Source organism: Suncus etruscus, chromosome 8, assembly GCF_024139225.1.
Source record: "Suncus etruscus isolate mSunEtr1 chromosome 8, mSunEtr1.pri.cur, whole genome shotgun sequence".
NCBI classification, from domain to species: Eukaryota; Metazoa; Chordata; class Mammalia; order Eulipotyphla; family Soricidae; genus Suncus; species Suncus etruscus.
In genome coordinates, this window is record NC_064855.1 from 20,555,270 (window position 1) to 20,577,293 (window position 22,024).

At 39.5% G+C, this 22,024-nt stretch overlaps 1 protein-coding gene across 1 annotated transcript; it reads right to left on the reverse strand.

Moving 5' to 3' along the window:
- Positions 1–12,203: 12,203 nt before the first annotated feature.
- PTS (6-pyruvoyltetrahydropterin synthase) lies at positions 12,204–21,978 on the reverse strand. Its single transcript, XM_049778692.1, has 6 exons — positions 21,842–21,978; positions 18,747–18,826; positions 17,478–17,500; positions 17,055–17,111; positions 12,817–12,887; positions 12,204–12,635 (listed from the first exon to the last, which is right to left on the reverse strand). Exons 1-6 carry the CDS (start codon positions 21,922–21,924, stop codon positions 12,512–12,514), a joined length of 438 nt encoding a protein of 145 aa, XP_049634649.1. The 5' UTR covers positions 21,925–21,978; the 3' UTR covers positions 12,204–12,511.
- Between the last annotated feature and the right edge of the window lie 46 nt (positions 21,979–22,024).

The following is a 22,024-nucleotide window of genomic DNA, read 5'->3' on the forward strand; positions in this document are numbered from 1 at the left end:
ATCTCATGTTACCCCGCATTTAACCATTTTCTGTACTAATGATTTTTGTTTTGGCCAAGGTAGATTACATATCTTTCACAATAATTTTTGTGTGGAGTCTGAAGCTTCAACAGGCAACGCGTCACAGCAAGGTTCCATGCTGTCGGCTTTTTGGCCAAGATAAGTTGATGATGCAGCCTCGGTAGCCCCCCACAGCCTTCTCTCTCCTTCCTCCCCGTCCCCAGGGTTATTCCTGGACACCTGCTCAGGGTCCCAGCAAGTGGGTTCCAGTGAGGTGCAATTTAAAAGAGACCCCAGGCTTCCTTGTTCCTGCAAGGGGCTGGGGGGTGGGGAGGTCTGCTGAACTTTCAACTTCCAGCAATTAGGAAGAAAAAACCTCTCGGGGAGTCAGAAGCTTCAGCAGGCAACAAGGGGAGGACATGGCTCCATGCTCTCTTCGCTTGTCCAATCACAGACCAAAGTGGTATCTCGGAAACACCCCCTTCCCTCTTGACTATTTCTAAAACATAAAAGGGTCACGTGTATCTCCTTCGTATATCTCAGATGTATTCCCTTAATATCTATAACTCTTGTCGAATATCCTCATATAGTGACAATTTTGCCCACTGGATTTATTATTTGATTGTTTGATTTTCCCCCTTTGAGATGTTTTATAAGCAATACTGGTAGAAGAGTATCGCTGTATAGATTTCATGTTTGTACCAAGTTATGGGGAATTTTGGACTTTATTCGTCGGCCCCCAGATGCACCAACAATATCTTGTGGCATTGCTTCACTTTTGCATAGGCACATTAAAATAGGAAAATAATACATATGCAAACAAGTTCTTATCTAATGGAGATGGGAACACAAATTTGGTAATGTAATTAGGCCTTTTACCCTGAACATTGGCATAATGATTTGGCTCAGGCCTCAGAAGAATGGGCATCGCCCACACACCTGAACAATGGATACCATCTATGGAAACAACCACAATTGTCTTCAACATTACCAGGATCCAAGCCTCTACAAGGGAAGACCTATCACTGCTTTGGCATTGACTTACTCCAAAGAGTTCTCCCAATACCCAGACGACTCCGCAACAGTCTACATGCAGGGCAGATCGCTCTGCTTTTAATGGTATGCTGAAACTAGAGGATGCTCCACATCAGCCTGACATTGATGAAAGAAATGTACAGAATCCAGAGTCTTTAAATATAAGAATCTGATACCAACAATAACTAAAGTGTGAAAAAGTTTCACCGGGACCTTGAGAATGACTGGAGTTGGACGAACTGGTATGCCTGGAACCCAGAGTCTATCTTATGCCAATAAATTTCTAGGGTGAGGTCTTTTTGTAATCAGGTCAAGGAGTTTTTCTCCATTTTCCCATTTTTCTGGACCTATGCAAACAATGGCGATTCCCACTATCACACCTTTAATATATTTTTTTACTCTTATCCTTTAAGAAAAAAAAATACAACTTACTGAACTTAAAAACAAATAACTGTAGTAGAATGCCTGTCTCGAATACAGGCAGGAGATGGGAAGGGGGCGGGGGTAATGTTACACTGGTGAAGGGAGGTGTTCTGGTTATGACTGTAACCCAAATATGATCATGTTACTTAAATAAAAATATATTTTAAAAAATAGCAGCTACCTCATAGCTTATTGTGGAAATTAAAGGAGCTGATGTATACAAAGTGCCTAGATAGGACCTTGCAAAAAGTAAACACTAGTGTCTAAACATTCATTTTACTAATGCAGAAATTAATGTCTACAATAAGCATTATAAATGCACCAATGCAGCACCAACATTATAATAATTGTAAATAAAATTCAAGTGCAAATAAAATGATGTCTATAACATGGATTAAATTTGCTCTTCTGTAAATTTATATAATAAATTTATAATAGCTGACATATGGCTTTTCACAGCATAGTCCCTCCTCCAGGTCCTTGAAGCTTCAATAGAAACTGTTTAGCTACATAGTCATGTTAAGTTCTGTTCTTGTAGAAAACCTAAATAATGGGCAAAAGGGTTAACTTATTTACACAAGAGTTGTATTGGGAAAGAGTGTAAGGGATGCAATTAAATTTTGGATTAAATATTATGTGGATTGAGGTAGTAGGTATTGAGAGGATAGAGGATTTCCCAACTACCACCTTGATTACAAATGGTTTCTCTGCCAATTTTCTTCAAGAGAAACAAAAATTAGATTTTACTTGATTGCAGGGCTGGAGGTCTTTTTTCTTGTATATTTGTTTTGTTTTGGGGTCACACCTAACATTGCTCAGGAATTACTCCTAGATCTGCACTCAAGAAACACTTCTGGTGGGTGTAGGAGACCATATGTACAGGGATGAAACCTGGGTCAGCTGCATGTGCAAGACCCTACCCTCTGTACTATTTATCACTGTTGCAAGTCAGCTCCTGAAGAGGTTGACTGATGGAGGGATGGAGGATGAGGTCTTTCCCCTCCAGCTCGGAGCACGAGTCTGCCACCCTGTTCAGTCAGCAGTTCTGAGGTGAAGCAGCGGGTAAACAGCTCACAGACAGTCAGGCTTGTGGAAATATTAGCTTTATTCGGTGGACAAGACTGAAGTCCAAAGCCTCAGCATCAGTTCCAGCCAAAAAGCCCCTCGCCTTCCACAGACCCTTGTTTTTATCCCCCAGAATCAGGTACCACCCAATGGTGGGATCAGATACCACCCAATGGTGGGAGCAGAATCAGGTACCACCCTAGGGTGAGGGCAGAATGCCAGGTCACACCCTAGGGTAGGGCACAATCACCATCAGGGTAGGGTCAGTAACATAATAATCCCATAAAATGTTTACATACACAACACCACCCTCAGAACTAGTCTTCTTTAATGTGATTCAACAATAAAAACTGGGACATAGGGGGCCAGGCGGTGGCGCTAGAGGTAAAGTGCCTGCCTTGCCTGCACTAGCCTTGGACAGACCACGGTTCGATTCCCCGGCGTCCCATATGGTCCCCCAAGCCAGGAGCAACTTCTGAGCGCATAACCAGGAGTAACCCCTGAGCGTTACTGGGTGTGCCCCCCCCCCAAAAAAAAACTGAGACATAGGAATACTCCATCTGGCTTTTATGTATGTTAAATTCATGTACACAGAATGCAGTGAAATACCTGATATAAGGGAAAGTAATTTGACACATGTAAAAAGACATATTTGCATGCATATGACTATAACCTATACATAAAAATAAATTTAGATGCTGATGCTTGATTCCAACAACTTCAATAAGCCTTTTTTTGGGGGGGAGGGGCCACAACCAGCGACGTTCAGGCATTACTACTGGCTCTGTGCTCAGAAATCACTCCTGGCAGGCTCAGGGAACCATATGGGATGCCAGGGGTCAGCTGCATGCAAGGCAAATGCCCTACCTGCTATGCTATCACTCCAGCCTCTCAATAAGCCTTTTTTGATTAAAATAATAAAGTATGGAGCCAGAGTGGTGGCGTAAGCAGTAGAGTGTTTGCCTTGCACGCGCTAACCTAGGACAGACCGCAGTTTGATCCCCCAGCGTCCCTTATGGTCCCCCAATCCAGGGGCAATTTCTGAGCGCATAGCCAGGAATAATCCCTGAGCATAACTGGGTGTGGCCCAAAAAGCAAAATAAATAAATAAATAAATAAATAAATAAATAAATAAATAAATAATAAAGTATGTTAACAAGGCACATTTAACGAACTTGAGTTCTTTTTTAATGGTTACTTAGATTTGTGTTGTGTTGTTTTAAAGTTAAACAGATTTAGCTTCAAATCCCAGTTCTTCCTCTTATGACTGACTTTAAACAATTTGACTCTTCTTAAACTCTACACTCTTTTCATTTTAATGGAGCTAATCCCTACGTCAAAGAGCACCAGTAGTTGACTGGGGATACAGGATAAATAGTGACTGACATACTGTTAACTCACAATAGAAAGCCAAAATAGGAAGCTAGCTAATTAAAAACCTTGACACAATTGCAGACAAAGGTGAATACATTATGTCTAACTTTGGCTAAGTGGCTTTTCTTAGTTTTCTACATAGCCTGGACTTTCCCCTAGTACCTTAATGATTACTACAGGTTATTATGATAAAAAAATCAGGGCCTTGTTTGCTGAAAAGCATAGATTACCTCAGTGCTGCTACAAGTATAACCAGTTCACAAGGAACCATGTTTTCAGGGGCCAAACAGATGGAATGATAAAATATATTCTCTGCCCCATCTCTGCCAGGCGCACTTTTCCTCAATGTGCTGATGCAATAACTACTCACTAATTTTAACAGTGTAAACTGGGCCTTAGTGAGTCCTAACCTTAGTGAGTGCTAACCAAGGTCGGTACAGTATGTGTGATCATAAAGAGAATAATCTACTGAGGCCACTGTTTCAGAGTAGTTCATCTTAAAGTAGTAGTCAAGGGCTAAAGAAACCAACCTCACCCATGAATGAAAATAGAAAGTTCCAGGAAGTTAGCCAGATAAACGGGTTGGGGGAATACTTAGACCTTATTGCATACTGGTTGTGGTGGTTCTCTGAATTGATCTAAAGAATGTACCAAAAAGTCTGCATTAAATATCAGTGATCAAGCAACTCAGGTTAAACTAGTTTCTTTAAAGATGGCAGATACTTCTTTCTGCTCCATAACTAATTACTTAGCACCTACTATATAGCAGGCACTGGACTAGATCTGGGAGTTGGGGATGGGGTGAAAGCTATAGCTTTCATGCAACTGTTATGCATGTGACTGGGGAAAACAATCCATTGCTAAAGGGATATATAAGTTCAAACTACAAGACAGGATATTTCAATAAAAAAATATTATAGTAGAGGGACCGGCACAGTGGCGCTAGAGGTAAGGTGTCTGCCTTGCCAGCACTAGCCTAGGACGGACTGCGGCTCGATACCCCTGCATCCCATATGGTCCCCCAAGCCAGGAGCGACTTCTGAGCGCATAGCCATGAGTAACCCCTGAGCGTTACCAGGTGTGGCCCAAAAACAAACAAACAAAAAAAAAAAACAAGAAAATATTATAGTAGAAAGGATTGGAATAAGAAAGGGGGTCAGAGAGATAACATGGAGGTAGGGTGTTTGCCTTGAATGCAGAAGGACAGTGGTTTGAATCTTGGCATTCCATATGATCCCTGCCAGGAGCGATTTCTGAGCATAGAGCCAGAAATAACCCCTGAGCGCTGCCGGCTGTGACCCAAAAACCAACAAAAATAAATAAATAAATAAATAACAGAAAGGTATTACAATAGAAAATGAAGAGCGGTCAAGGAAAACATTTTCAAGAGAACTTAGATTAGATATAATGAATGATTAGGTTTTAAAAAAGAGGGAAAGGCTGGGAGGACAGACAAAAAAGGAGGAAAATGCTAAAAGGCAAGAAACAAGCATGCAGGGCCGGAGAGATAGCATGGAGGTAGGGTGTTTGCCTTGCATGCAGAAAGTCGGTGGTTCGAATCCCGGCATCTCATATGGTCCCCTGAGCCTGCCAGGAGTGATTTCTGAATGTAGAGCCAGGAGTAATCTCTGAATGCTGCCTGGTGTGACCACCCCTTCCCCCCAAATAAAGAAAGAAACAAGTGTGCTCTCGAACTGGAACCAAGGCCAAGGCAAGGAGAGCAGAATAAACAGTTTAAACAGGCAGTGGCCAGATCTTGCAGTTATCAGGCCAGTATTATGTTTTTAAAGTACACAAAAGCATTCAAGGATAACATTTTGGGGCGGGGTGGAGGGAGAGGTATACAAGAAAACCAAAAACCAAAGTAAAAACAGGAAACCAGTTAAGAGGCCATGTCAATTATCTACTGGTGGCAATTTGGACTAACTAGGTAGGTAGCAGCATGAGAAATACAGATACCAAAAAAATCACTATTTATTTTAGAAGTAAAACCAACAGAACTTTGAGAGATTAGAAGTAAAGTATAGGAAAGAGATGGATGGACAACTCACAGATTTTCTGACTGAGGAAAAAAAACAAGTTTTAGAAAGGGAACATGGACAAAGCAGAATGATGGAATTTTCAAGAAAGACTGGTAGAAGAATATATATTAAGGAGTACTTGGAAATTCATTCCTAGATATGTTAAATTTGAGATATGCATGATACATTCAATTACCCAACTTTAAAAAAAAATAAAACTAATCTTTCTGGTTTTTAGGCTGTCCCCCCACAAACTGCTCATATTTACTATTTGGGAAAAGTAAAAAAAATGTGATTTATTATTATCATATTTAAATAAATATTTCTGATAGGGCCTGAGAGTATAGGAAGTAAGACACCTGCCTTGAATGTGACTCCAAGGATCATGACCCTGGTTCGATTCCCTGGCACCACATATGGTCTCCTGAGCAACACCACAACTCAAGGTTGACATTCTGAGCATAGAGCCAGGAATAGCCCTTAAATCAGGGGTCTCAAACTCAATTTACCTGGGGGCTGCAGGAGGCAAAGTCGGGGTGATCCTTGAATGCAAAGTCAGTAGTAAGCCTTGGACATTGGGGGGTGTGACCCAAACAACTAAAATAAAACAAAACAAAAAAAGCTTGATAATTCAGAAAGTTAAGCCATTTATAGCAGGAGGCAAAGTCGGGGTGATCCTTGAGTGCAAAGTCAGTAGTAAGCCTTGAACATTGGGGGGTATGACCCAAACAACTAAAACAAAACAAAACAAAAAAAGATTCCTCTAGGGCAGGGCCACAAAATGTTGTGCGGAGGGCCGGAAACAGCCCGCAGGCTGTGAATTTGAGACCCCTGCTACTGGATGTAGCCCACTCCTAGCCCCCAAATAAAATAACTATTTGTGCTATACAATAAAGAGGCTAGGTGAAGGTGAACTAGGATTTGAATACTGTGGACATCTTCAGTTTTGTGGACACCATTAGAAACACAAGCTTTAGGCCAGAGAGATATACAGGGGTTTAGCTACTTGCCTTGCACACACAGACTCTGATTCAATTCCCAGCGCCCCATAAGGTCCCTAATGCCAGGGCACCATTAAATGTTGTTTTCTTCCCTAATAACAGGAAACAAAAGCTGTGTTCTAGCATGATTGATTAATACTTAAGAGTGGCACGATACCAGTGGAAGAAGGTACATGGAACCTAAAAAAATAAAAAGTCAACCAAGCTGCTACCTGAAAGCATAAATGCTACTTTGGAACTTCCCCAGCATAACAACCACCTCCTCCTACTTTTCTGGTGATAGCAGTTCTCTCTGCAGCCAAATGGAGACACTATTTATCTGGGACACTTTCCAAAACTATCTTGTCCTAGAATCTTGCTATAATGTTAAATTGTGTGAAACTTACAGTGATTTTTCTATGTGAGAGAAGTTAAGAGATATCTCAAATATAATAGAAGTAAAATGAGCACAATCTGTTTCCTATCTTTTAAGACAATTCCATTGGGGTGAGGGGACACATAAAAGTTTATTACAAAAAACAAGAGATACTTAGCCACAGATCTAATCTATTGGTGGCCACATGTACGCAATGAGTCATATTATTCTGACCATTTTTATGTCCAGTTGGCATAACATTTGATGTATCAATTTTATATCCACATGATTAAGGCTACACAAATGAGTTCTGAACACAGTTCATAGAGATCTGCTCAATACAATTTCCTTGGACTTCTCACCTTAGTTAGTCTAAATTTCAAGAATCCTGCTTCAAAGTTACCACTATACCCACTGGAAAACACTATTATTACTCTGATATTTCATGCTTGCAAAATTAAATGTACTTCGCTTGCACTGGAATCAAAAGGGCAGCATTTATATCCCATGTCCACCTTTCCAACCTCTTCTTTGGCTATTCCTTCCCCATAACACATTTGACACACAACAGTAAATGTGTAAGACCTCTCCTGTCAAGTGTGGGATGATTTAATGACTTGCTTTTAAGGAAAAAAATACATAAAAGGTGACAGGTTGTAGGACTGTGACGTCCAGCATGCTAGAATGTGAGCCCGCTCCCTGTCACTCCCCTGCTGATTTTCTTCCTGGCTCTCTCTCCTACCCTCTTACTTGCTTACTCGGATCAAGCAGGCTGTCACATTGTGAGATGCTCTATAGAAAGTATATGGCAAGAAAGAAGGGTGGAATGCCCTACAAAGGACTGATGCCTCCTGCAGTGTGTGTGTGAGCAGAAAGCTAAACCTATCTACACCGGCATAGAGATGACCGCTAAAGCCACATAAGTTACTGAATCAGAGCTCCCAGCACCACCACACCTGACTTTCACTTATATAAACTGTAAGATAATAAGTTGTGTGTGGTTTTAAGCTACTATGTTTTGAGATAATTTGTTCTGTAGTAGTATTACTAATGCAACAATAACCTTGATTGGTGGTGGGATAGATAAAAGGCAACATAAAAAATATGTAACAAGGGCCCGGAGAGATAGCACAGCGGCGTTTGCCTTGCAAGCAGCCGATCCAGGACCAAAGGTGGTTGGTTCAAATCCTGGTGTCCCATATGGTCCTCCGTGCCTGCCAGGAGCTATTTCTGAGCAGACAGCCAGGAGTAGCCCCTGAGCACCGCCGGGTATGGCCCAAAAAACAAAAAAACGTTAACAAAATGTCTGACACCATAGTCTGTTAGTTCTAGTCTACTTCCCCAACTTTCTGTGGCCACTATCATGCTCCAAGAACTCAGCACGTCATGTCTAGAACTGAGTTTTGTAAACTGGTTTCCTGGCTTCTTTTGCCCACTAGTCACCTTCCTGAAAAGAAAGCAGAGGCCAGAAAGATAGTACAGTGGGTAATACACCTGCCTCACAAAAGCCAACTCAGGTTCCATGCCTTGTACCCTATATAGTCTCCTAAGTCCCACCAGGATTAATCCTAGTAATCCAAAGCCATAAGTAAGCCCTGAGTACTGGCCCAAACCCACACCAACACACATACACCAAAAGAAAAAAAAATGAGAGAGAAATGAAATTTCAATAATGTCCTAATTTTTTTTGTTGTTTCTTTTGGGGCCAGACCCAGCAGTGCTCAGGGGTTACTCCTGGCTCTGAGCTCAGAAACCACTCCTGGCAGACTGAGTGGACCATTTAGGATGCTGGTGATCAAATCTGGGTTAGCCATATGCAAGGCAAAAACTCTCCCCTGTGATCTCTCTCTGGCCCCATGTCCTAATTCTTAATAGATAAAATTCAACTAATAATAAAAGTCCTCCAGTCTCACCTCATTCTGCATTTCCAAGCTACCTTCCCATTGCATCTCATCACCACTTAAGCTCAATCTATTTATTCACCATCCTAAAACCGATCATTCCCACCCTAATAATCTCACTAATGGGATGGTTCTCTTTTAGTTCTTAGTCCTTTTTTTCCTTCTAAATCCCAACCCAGCAAAACTTGCCCCACCCCATCACATTAAGTTGCCTTCTGGCAAGTCTTACCTCTTTCACTAAACTTTTTCAAACTTCATATCCCTCCATGTTAAATTTTTCCCATTTCCAAAATTACTATCTACTAAAACTTGGTATTAAAAATCATTGAGGGGCTGGAGATAGCACAGCAGTAACTCATTTGCCTTGCATGTAGCCAACCCCGATTCAAATCCTGGCATCCCATATGGTCCCCCGAGCCTGCCATGAGCGAATGCTGAGCACAGAGTAAGGAGTAACTCCCAAAGTGCCGCTGAGTGTGACCCAAAAACAAAACAATACAAAAAATCATTGAGATTTCAGGCAAAAGCTTCAGAAAGCCTAGAGTCCTGGTATTAGGGATAACACTAACGTGTGTGAGAGGAAAGAGACACTAAGAGTAACAGCATCTGAAGAGAATTTATGTCAAAACTTATACATCATTTAACTCTAAAAAGTTTAACCAAGTGTCTATTAATAATAAAGCACCATAATTTTAATTGTCTATTAATATGTCATTCATTTATTTAACTAGTTAAGAAATTAGGGGACGGAGTGGTGGCACGAAGTGGTAAGGCATCTTGCCTTGCTGGCACTAGCCTAGAATGGACAGCAGTTTGATCCCCTGGTGTCCCATAGGGTTCCCCAAGCCAGGAGCAATTACTGAGCGCATAACCAGGAGTAACCCCTGAGCATCACCGGGTGTTGCTCCGCCAAAAAAGAAAAAAAAGAAGAAGAAATTAGTGAGGGCTTGAAAAATAATTAAATTGCTGAGCTCATGGTTTGCGAATAGGAGGCCCAGTTTGGTCCCCAGTAGACATGGTCTCCCAAGCATCGATGAGAACAACCTCCAACATAGTCAACTGCAAACCCAAGCAAAACCAGGAAAAACAAGAGCAAAAATTATTTAGTACTATTGACTAGAACTGAGATGGGAAAGAGAATACATGGATTACAGCATTGACCTTGCATGTGGCCAACTCTGGATCTCTGGGTAAATCCTTAGCCCCATGTGGTTCCCTGAGCACCACCAGGAGTGACAACCCTCCCTCACACATACAAACACACACAATACCACTCATTAGGTCTAAAAACAAACCAAAATATAAAGACTGACCACAAGAAATTAAAAGTAATAAAAAATCAAACAAGCAAAGCTACAATTGCAGTATAGGCTTAATATGGTCTTAGATTTCAGACTCTAGGAAGATTCCAAAGAAAACCACCTATTCACTATTTTTACTCCTTGCAAACATTTTCTATCCACTCATTCATTCACTCATCTCTCAGACTGACAGATGAAACTGACACTTTCCTTAAAAATAATAAAATAAAATAAAAATAAACACATGTTAAAAAATTTCATTAAGGGAACATACACAAATACCTGGAGTCCCTACATTATTATTAAAAACATTCCTTTTCTTTTTTTCTTTTTGGTTTTTACCGCACCTGGGAGTGCTCAAGGCTTACTTCTGGCTCTGCACTCAGAAATCACTCCTGGCAGGCTTGCGGGACCTTATGGGATGCCAGGGATCAAACCCAGGTTCATTCTGAGTCGGATGCATGCAAGGCAAATGCCTTACTGCTGTGCAATCTCTCCATCCCCTAAAAGCATTGGTTTTTCTAAAAAAAAAAAAAAAAAAAAAAAAAGCATATGCTTTTCTATTACAATATCTGAAAATTTGTCATTTAGAAAAATATACTTACAAAGACATATGTACTCCACTTTAAACAGTATCCTTAGGAGTCAGGCAGACCATGACACTATATTTGCAAGCTATTTGCTAAATGACCTTACACAAATAGCTCCAATAAATTTTCTTATCTGTTACAAGGGAATAATACCCACTTTGCCTGATATTTGAAGATATTAAAATATAAAGCACCAATATCAATTATAAGGCCACCTTACCTTACAGTTAATCAATATTAAAAATGCATACATATGTCCCATAAAACTATTAAATTAAATGAGCATGTTTTATATTATTATATGAAAATTTATTTTTTTTAAAAACATTGCAGTTACCAACTCTCTAAAATTAAAGTACACTCCCTTTCCTTTGAAAGTATAACTACCACTGTGCAACCCTCTTAATATTTTTACGTGACAACACTCTGCAAATCTGCTGTACATTAGTTACTAAATGGAGAAAAAAATTAAACCCTATTATTTAAGAAATTTAAAATGAAAACAAGAACACAGAGACCAATTCTTTATACAAAGACATTTCTTGTGTGTTTAGGCATGAGGAAAAGATACCAAAGATGAAATGTTAAACTTAAGCAGGTAAATTTAATGACCAGAACAAAATGGGATCATTTGGAAATATGTACATGAGACACTTCAGTAATAGAACCTTTCATGTTGTCAGTTTTCCACAGTTTAATATCTGTGATTATTCTTCAGTCTTCTCAGTTAAAACTTGTTCAGGTGGCCATAAGATCTTGAAACAAAACAACTGTATATTTACTAATATTCTATTATTATTGAATGTATTGTTCCTCATGAGCTCAAGTGCAACTTGCAAAATTACAATCAACAATGTATAGTAAAGGAGTCTCATTATTCTTTGTATATTTATTTATGATGCACTACCTCAGATGATTCAGTTTTGCAATTTTCATAACCCTGTGCCTCTGGCACACTGAGTAGTAATAAAGGGAACTGAATCATTAAAAAAATATATATGCTTCCAGACTTGTGGTCACCTGTATGTATTTCTTTTCCATAAGCTTCACCTACCATAAAGGCATAGACATTTTTGCCATTTATCTCATTCCAAGAAAGAATATTAAAAATAGTAATGGGAAATCAACAACAACAACAAAAAAAAACCCAGACTTCTTTTGCTTCCAAATAATTCCATATCAAATCATTTTGATAAAAAATAAAGTGATTTTTAATCAATAAATAAAAGATTCTCTAAATGTTACTCAGGATACATTGCAAATGTCGTTTTAACATAGACTGATTCAAAATAGATCTTACAATGATTTCAATAAACCGAGCTCTCCAGAACTCAGTGTGGAGGTGCAGTAACTAGGAATTACTTCTTAATAATTCAAAGGAACAATGATCTTTTCTCAAATTTGGAAAGAAACTGAGTCTTTCTATGGTTATCAACTCCAAGGAGCTATTCTCCTTTATAGACCACAATATTATTGTCAGTTTCATAGATTTTTACTTTATAAAGAACTCCCACAGGAAGAAGTTTCTGGAGGTTTTCCCAGATATATACAGCCACATTTTCTGTCGTGCTGTAAAAGAAAGAAGATTTTAAAAAAAGGCAAATAATAAAACAAAATTTCCTGATAATATTTACAGATACAGAAATTTGAGTTATAAAAAATATCAAACTTAGACTTCAGAAACCATGAGCAATGAGATAAAATGTTCAAATAAATCCTCATTCTTACTATCTATATAATAGCCTCTCACCTTACAATATCTGCAAAGTATGGCACATCCAGATCCAGATTCTTATGATCAAGGGGTTTCATAATTGCCTCCTATAGAAAAATGTAAAAACAACAAATATCAATTCCAGTTTCAACTCACATTCTAACGTGTACTACCTTTATCTCTAAACATGATCTTATCGTTTTCTTTTTGTTTAGCAACTACTCCAATATTTGGTGTTATATCTGTGTCTTACAAAGCAAGCTCGGAAAATTTAAAGTTACAAAACAAAAGACCCAAATCCCTACAATGACTGATTATCCTCATTACTGAATGCAAAACATAAGAGAATTCACACTGGAACTTCCTTATAATAACCTGGTTACACAGATTTCAGTTTAAAGCTTCTTTAATTCTGCTCAAATAGTTACTATAAATATTTCTTCCTAACAATTTTGCCTTCAGCAAATGCCACAATGTCATTAGAATAAAGATTCTGTGAGTACATTTTATAAAGCAAATAAAATTAAAATTGTGAAGCAGCTATAAATTTCCACTGAGGAGTAGTTTCCAAATAAAAATATAGAAATTATTACTTCTTTGTGGGGATGAGGGCTCCCCACCAGTGCTGAGAACCATGGGGACCATTCCTAGCAATACTTAGCCATGCTACGAAGTTTTGGTGCTCTGGTCCCAAAGTGATACTAGAGGAGCTATACCTGAAGATGTTGTGTGGATTTCATATGATGCCAGGGATTGAACTCAGGGCCTACCACAGGCAAGGCATGTGCTCCAGACATCTATCTCCCATGCCAAGATTAATATTTCTTAATGTTTATAACATGTTTTTCTTTCTCCCAGGTTAGAACTGTACTTCCCTTATTTTACTTTTCTCTATAAGTATTTGTAAAGAAATCTAATTTTCATATAGTATGGCCAACAAGTATCCTTAAACTAATAAAAAAAAATGGAGCAATTTTCCCACTAACAAAACTAAAATCTAGAAGATTAAATTCTAAATAAAATAAAATAGCCTTTAAAATAGAGCATATGAAGAAATAAAATGAAAATGAAAAAATATCTACTTTACATTAGATCCCAACATTTCCTCTTTGATGCCTTCTCTTTTTTTTGTTTGCTTGTTATTTTTGTTTTAAATCTTCTGATTCTGTGCTCACTGATCACTTCTAGTGGATGCTGGGGATCTTACTGGGTGACATAATCGACTGCATATGCCCCACTCACTGGAATATGGTTCTGGCCCCAAATAAGAATCCTCTGACCTAACTAGTTTACCATAAAGAACCACTTTTATTGTTGGGAGTGTGTAGAATTCTTCAGGCTAAAAGAGGTGGGAAAAGACTCACAGAATTTTTGCTTGAGGTGTCTCATTTTTATCAAACTGTTTTGAATTTTACATCTGCATGTATTATATACACAGTGATTTACAAAAACAAAAACTGTATTTGTACTTCCCTTTTAAACTCTATGGCACAAGGTTACTTGCTCATTCATGCATTCTCGAATTTATTTGCTCTGCCAACACTTCCTACAAAAAAGTAGTATGGCTCTGTTTTTCTCATCTCTATATTACTAGTCCTTAGCTCAAGGACTGATTCAAATTAAACAAACTTAATATATGGATGCGCCATAAGAAGTAATTATTATCAGTGATAATATTTTCATAAATAAAACTCAAATTTTAGAACAAAAATATGGTAAAGTGCTAAATAAATGTAAAATAACAGTATAATAAAACTAAGCTGGGTAGAAGGAAATCTACTAATAGCTTTGTAAAGGATTGATGACATCACTTAGGCATACTGGTTAGTTGTTCTCATTTCAATCTATGGAATAAAGAAGTTGGCTAAATCACTTAATCTTTAATTTTTTTACACTGTAAGAATCATATTCCTAGAACTATCTGCCCCAGTAAATGTATAATAAGGCTAGAGTGAATAAGACTGGTAGCAAGGAAAAGTTAAAGAAAACCTTCAAGAAAAAAGCTTTTATAATTATTTTTTTTTGGTTTTTGACCATACTTGGCAGCACTCGGGTTATTCCTGACTCAGAAATTATTCTACCAGGCTTAGGGATCCATATGGGATGCTAGGAAATCAAACCTGGGTCAGCCACATGAAAAGCAAGTGCCCTATCCACTGTGCTATCACTCCAGCCCCAATAATATTTTTAACATGGTGCCTAGGATCAAACCTAGGGTCTTACACAAAGCAAGCACCAATGATCTATCTCCCTAGCCTCTGAATCCTATGTATTAAAAGAAGAGAAGGGCCAAAGATAGTGTAGAAAGTTAACCCAGCATAGCATAGTCCCCCAAACACCATCAAGTGTGACCCTGCATACAGGTCTCAAACACTGTCTGAGTGGCCCAATAATCTGCGGTAATACCTGGCATGACAGGGCCCAAACAGCACCATTGAAACAAACCTGTGGGGCCTCTTTTACACTGCTTAGAAGTAATCATCTGCATCCACCCCCACCAAAAAAGATGAGCAGAATGTGTTAAAAATGGAGGGAATACCAGCAGCACAGTATGACACCATATGTTTTTGTATGGGCACAGTAAAAAAAGGGGAAACCATAGACACAGAAACAAGATCTTATCTTCTAGGGATAAGAACTCACACTTTTTATAGCAGAAGGGTACCTCCCATCCTGAACATGTGTCATGTGGATACAATCATCCCCAGAAGATTGTACAGTGTTAGTCCAATCCCAAACCCCAGATCCCAGACGTAGAACTGATACAGCTCTGGGCAACACCACCAGGAACTAAGCTCCACTGGGAGATTTATAACACTGCTCTAGCACCAACTTGTGCCAGTTTTGATATGACAACGAGGAAAGGACAACTTGACCTAAGATCAGGTTGTCCTATCACATCACCTAACATTAAATGGAAATCAGAAGAGGTATCGTCCTCTGAACTGTGAAAAATAAGAGCACCAACAACAGAAAACTGACTTTGACAACTGTGACTAAATAGAACCTACCTTGGGACCAATAAGGAAAATCCTACCCTAGGCTGTAGTCCAGGACTCCAACAACAACAAGATGTCTTATTGCAGAGGCCCAACTTGGACAACAGAGACTGAGCAGAACCTTTGGATCCATAATATCCTAGGCTTCGGCTTAGGGACTGAACAAAAACAGGGAGCAAGTATTACATAAGACTGAATACAACAACGATGGATAGGAACCTCTAGAACCGTAAAGACTCTATCCTAGACCCTGGCCTGTAACCTGAGCAAATACCAAGATCGCTAGCTACAGTGGCTTGATTTTCTCACACACAACTGAGAGGAAAGTTTCCTGGCACCACAAAAAAGCCTTTGGGATGGGGTAATGAGTATATACGGAGCCAGGGGTTGACCCCATGATGGTATGCTTCAAGGATGGAGAAACCCTGAATCTCTTAGGCCACAGGAATTCCCTTTCTTCCCCAATGCTTACTGTGCCTATGCAAAAAAAAAAAAAAGTGGGGGGAAAGCCAAACCCTGCCACTCCAGCACCCCTACTTTTTCTTGTTTTGTTTTGATTTCTTAGTTTTTTACTTTATTTTCCTTCTCTTTTTTCTTCCACTTTTCTCTCTTTTTCACTCTTGTGGTTATTATTTGGTGATTTATTTTTATTTTTACTTTTCAGGTGCATTTTTTTTTCTTTTTCCTTCATTTTTCTTTCATTTTTTTGGTAGTTGTTACCAATTTTTTTTCTCCCTTTTTTCTTATTCTTTTTATCTCCAATGACGGTGGAATGGATGCTCAATCTACAACAAGCTGTAAAGTGGAGACCAATTGCACTAGCATTCGTGGGGGTAAAGGAGGGAGATATGGGATACATGCTGGGAACAGGGGTGGAGGAAGGACAGCACTGGTGGTGGGAATGCCTCTCATTCATTGTCACTATGTACCATAAATGATGCAGTGAAAGATTTGTAATGCACTTTGGTCACAATAAAAATTTTTAAAAAATGGAGGGAATTGGGATATGCCAGATTCAAAACGTAAATACTACATTCATACATTTATGACCACACTGTAAAACAAGTGTGATGAATTATTCCAGGAAGCTTCTGTAAATTATCCAAATTTAAAAAAAGAGCTTAACGATAATTCCAGCAATTATTCCCAAACTCCCACACCCAATTCCATTCACGATGTCATAGACCTCTGGAGACTTAGTTGTGGAAGTAAAAATTGGGCCATTAATTATTACAATTAGAGGACAGCATATAATAAGTACCCACATCCCATTACCTCCATGTACTCTTTGAGATCAGTCAAATTCATAACCATTCCTGTAACAGGATCAATCTAGAGAATTTAAAAAGATGAAAATTATTGCCATGTACTCCCTATACTTAGCCTCTGACAAATTATTAAAGGCTATACAGAATGCAGAAATTCTTCCCTTATTTGTCTATATCCCTGAGACAATCAGTCTCAGGATGGAAATATCAAGTGAAACAAGCATTCTTTTCAGTGCACTGCTCTTCCACCTATCCACATATAAGACATTAAAGATGGCACTTGGAAAGAGAAAAGGACCAGATTGGCAGCAGTTCACCTTGCACAAATACCAACAGTGAAGCAATTCAGATTTAGATGGGATTTTTCAACATAGAATATGCACATTAGCAAAAGCAATTAGCGCAATTGACAGATATTTTCTGGACATACCTCTCCGTGTACTGTTACCACAACTACAGAAAAGAAAACAAAAACACCAAAAAAGCATGACTTTCAACAATTCAACATCTACATACATGTTAGCAACACAGGCCATTAAATCTCTGCCCCACAAAGCTTCCTGGTATACCTCCCCAAATATCAGGATTTTCTGTAAGCTCTTATATATTAACCAAAGCAAGACTCAACCAGGACAGAGGTTAGTAAAAGGAACTTGTCCAAGACCAAAATAGATATACATTCTGATTCTAATGTTGATTCACTATATATGAATCTCCACTGGGCAGCCCTGAGATGCTGTTTTATTTTTACCAGTAAGAGTAGAATATATAGGGCCGAAGAGATAGCATGGAGATAAGGTGTTTGCCTTTCATGCAGTAGGACGGTGGTTCGAATCCTGGCATCCCATATGGTCCCCTGTGCCTGCCAGGGGCGATTTCTGAGCATAAAGCCAGGAGTAACCCCTGAGCGCTGCCGGGTGAGATCCAAAAAAACAAAAAAAAAAGGGTAGAATATATAAAAGAATTCAAGTACACGTTAATGTGATATTTCTGAACAGTACCTTTTTGACCAACAGGGCTCAGAACTCTTCTCTATTTAGTTCCATATATATAAATAGAAATACTTTATAAGTTATTAACCACTTATAGCTCTTGTCTTTGCATAAATTACTAATTTGGAACACCTCTAGCAAAGTTGTGGGATCTTGGGGGCCGGGTTGAATCATACCCAGTGATGCTCAGAGTTTAATCCTGGCTCTGTACTCAAAGATCACTCCGGATGGGGCTCAGGGACTCTATGGGGTGCTGAAGATTGAACCCAGATTGGTCATATGCAAGGCAAACACCCTATCCACTGTATTCTCACTATGGACTCTTCTAGCAAAATTTTATATTTAACCTGTTTTCCTGCCATACAAAATAGTCCTCGCCAATATTTCCCTTTTTTCAGTCAATATGCAAAAAACATAATCTTATTTTAACCTTAACATCAATATTATCTAATTAGGAAAAAAACACTATGCAAAAAATATGCCTAGATATATTAAAGCCAAGACAAGGAAATATTATTTACTTCATTGCTTTTGGACTATTTGTAACAGACAGAGCAACTAAGGTAACTGATCTTTTCATTTTAAATTTATATTACTGTCTCATTCAAGATTCAATGCATATGTATCTGTACATAAGGTTTCTTAGTAAAACTCTATTTGTTTCCACTGTTATTGAAGGAACTAAATGTCATCAACTTTTCTCTCACCTTTATAATTGTGACCATGGCCATTTGGATTGTTGCATTTCCCAAAAAGTTTCAAATTTTCTTCATTACTCAGACATTTGCTAACCAGGGAAGAAAAATAAAAGTCAAAATGTTGTCATGTTAAAACATATTCTATACTCCATACATTTCTTATTTGCCCTGGTCTTTGAAAAGCTTCATAATTTATTACTTTCGTTAACTAATTCATAAATCAATATGATGACATTACTTGGTTTTATGCAGAAACTATAGCTACTGTACCAGACAAATAAGCATTATAAACACTAAGTTCAAAATTCCTGGTCACAGCAAATTGCAGCCAATGATGTGCTTCAAGTCCTCTCCCAGACTCAACATTTTCTGAATACCACTACAGGCTGCATGAAGCAAAGACATACAACAAAGAAATGTCTTTCTCAAGTGGCCTAAATTCTGGCTTCTCCTGAAAAACTACAGGGCCTCAGAAGTCTTCTCTTTAACAATTTGTTTTATTCTTTGGGGGAAGGAGGGTAGACCACAACCGGTGATACTTAGGGGTTACTTCTGGCTCTACATTCAGGAATTTCTAGCCATACTCAGGGGATCATATGAGATGTCAGAGATCAAATCTGGGTCATCCACATGCAAGGCAAGCACCCTACCCACTATACTGTGGCTCCAACCCTTGTTTTTGTCTTTCGTTTTGTTGTGATTGTCATTGTTGGGTCTTGGACATCTCACACATTCAGGGGACACTAGGGCTAGAAACCAAGACTTTGAACATGCAAGATTTACAACTTGAACTACACTGCTTTCTTAGACCTCCACTACTGCCTACTAAAATATCACTAATTCACTGAAGACTATTCAAATTAAATTTTAAAATTACAATACTCAGCTGTTGCCCCAGAGAAGTTTTCTGAATGAATTTATATCTATGTGTGTATATATACATATACAAAATAGATATAGTATATATCTATGCCTTTCTGATCAGTTTATTTTCCAAAGAGGCATTACCAATTTTCATGTTTGAATTTCCTATTAATTTATTATTAATTTATGTTATTGATTATTTATTATATTTATATAAATTATTGTTTATTGTTAATTGTTATTAATGATTCAGAAATTTTTGTTTGGTTTTTGGGCCACACCCGTTTGACGCTCAGGGATTACTCCTGGCTATGCGCTCAGAAATCGCCCCTGGCTTGGGGGGACCATATGGGACACCAGGAGATTGAACTGCAGTCCGTCCTACGCTGACAGGTAAGGCAGACACCTTACCTCTAGCGCCACCTTCCCGGCCCCAATGATTCAAATTATTAATTTGAATTTTCTATTATTTCCTCCTGAGAACTTTATTTTCCCCATTTTCTCTTGCTCACACACTTCTTACATCTGGAGTACTACAATTCAAGTTTTGCACAAAATTATCTGTACAATTTCTTCACCAGACAAAGAAAACTTATGTCAACTTCAGACAGATACCAGAGGCAGGAACTACGTTGATCATAGCTTCCCTGTTAGCTACCATTAACCCATGACAAGCACTCAACCTGTCCAGTCAGTAGTGAATGACTGAAGAGATCTTGCTAGGTGGGAAGTACTGTTTTCCTTTCACAGTCACAGAGAGAGATGCTCTGAGTGGAAATTTGGCTGACGAGTAGAAAAATAAAAAAATCAACGTTTCAGGTTAACCAAGCAATCCAAGTGCTGGATTCAAATCCCTGATGTGTCGCTTCCTCCAGTAAGAGGGACATCTGGATTGATGTTATCTGCAGTAAAGTCGGGGAGAAAACTTGCCTTTGGGGTAGCTGTGTATACATATAATGTACAAATCATCTAAAATTACGAAGCTAATGAAAGCTTTTCCTTGTAAGAACCGTGCCTTACAGAGCATCCACCAGGCCTCTGAAATCACACCTATTCTGGCTCCAAACAAAAACAATTACTCTGCCACTATCACACCGTTATTATTGTACTTTTTAATTCTTATCCTTTAAAAAAAAAGAAGAGCTTACTAAATCTGCTTTAATGAATTCATTGTGATTCAATAATTTTCAAAAAATATTCTTCTTTCCTTTCTCTTCCATCTCTTTAGTTTTTCTTTCAACTTTCTATTTTTTAAAATCATGTTGCTTTTGGTCTTCCTAAAACAACTGTATTATTATCAGTTATGTCAACTATGTAATGCATTTTCTTTAAATAAATTAAAATAATCAATAAATTTCCAGATTAAATTTAAAAAGACATTCTGGGGGCCGGTGAGGTGGCGCTAGAGGTAAGGTGTCTGCCTTGCAAGTGCTAGCCAAGGAAGGACCTCGATTCGATCCCCCTCGATCCCCCGGCGTCCCATATGGTCCCCCCAAGCCAGGGGCAATTTCTGAGCACTTAGCCAGGAGCAACCCCTGAGCATCAAACGGGTGTGGCCCCAAAAAAACAAAAAACAAAAAACAAAAAAAAAATCACTCTGATCACTACTTTTCTATCCAAAGAGCTAAACATCAATTGTTACGAGTTTCAGAAGACTAAAATTCGCTGGAATCACTGGAGCCAAGGGGGTGGGGGGATCCAAGATGGGGGACCAATTCCCAGCTTCAGCATCAAATACTCCCTGCAACCCTTGTAGTCAAGCACAACCTCCCTGCTCAGTGACCATGACAGCACCCCCAAATCTGGTCAGAACCTGCAGGGCACCGTCCTGAAAGCCCAGGAACACCCCCAAAAACGCCTATCATCCATTCCCGGACCTCCAAAGAAGTCTCTGCCACAGTCCCTGGGATTGACAGGTGCTTAAACTCGGTCCTGTGCAGGCCCCAAGGCACCAGCAGGCACAGCAACCTCACAGGCCCAGGACCTGAGTTGGCAGCAGAATGGAGGTGAGAGAGGCCTTGCAAGAGGGCGGCGGGACATTGGGTGGGATGCAATGTGTGTCAACCTTCTTTGCAAGATGTGGGAGCTAGTTGCACCCCGAGATCCAACTGTCTTGTCAACTCGCTTTGGAAAGTGGTTGCTCAGGCCACTTGGGAGCCCAAGAGGCGCTGCAGGTTGGGCCCAGGGCCTGAGAGTCACCTCCCCGCCTCCCCGTCCCCGCCTCAGCCCGAGGCCACCACCTGTGGAGCCGGTGAGTCGCGCTGAACGAGACGACGCGGGACACCTGGGCCCAGCGGCGGCCACCTGGGCCGGCCGCGCACATGTTCCTGCCACGCACACCTGGGCGGCGGCCCGAGCCTCGTTCCCAGCCGGCCCGCGCAAGGCAGGTGGGTGGGGCTGCCCCGCGCCTGCGCAGTACCCGC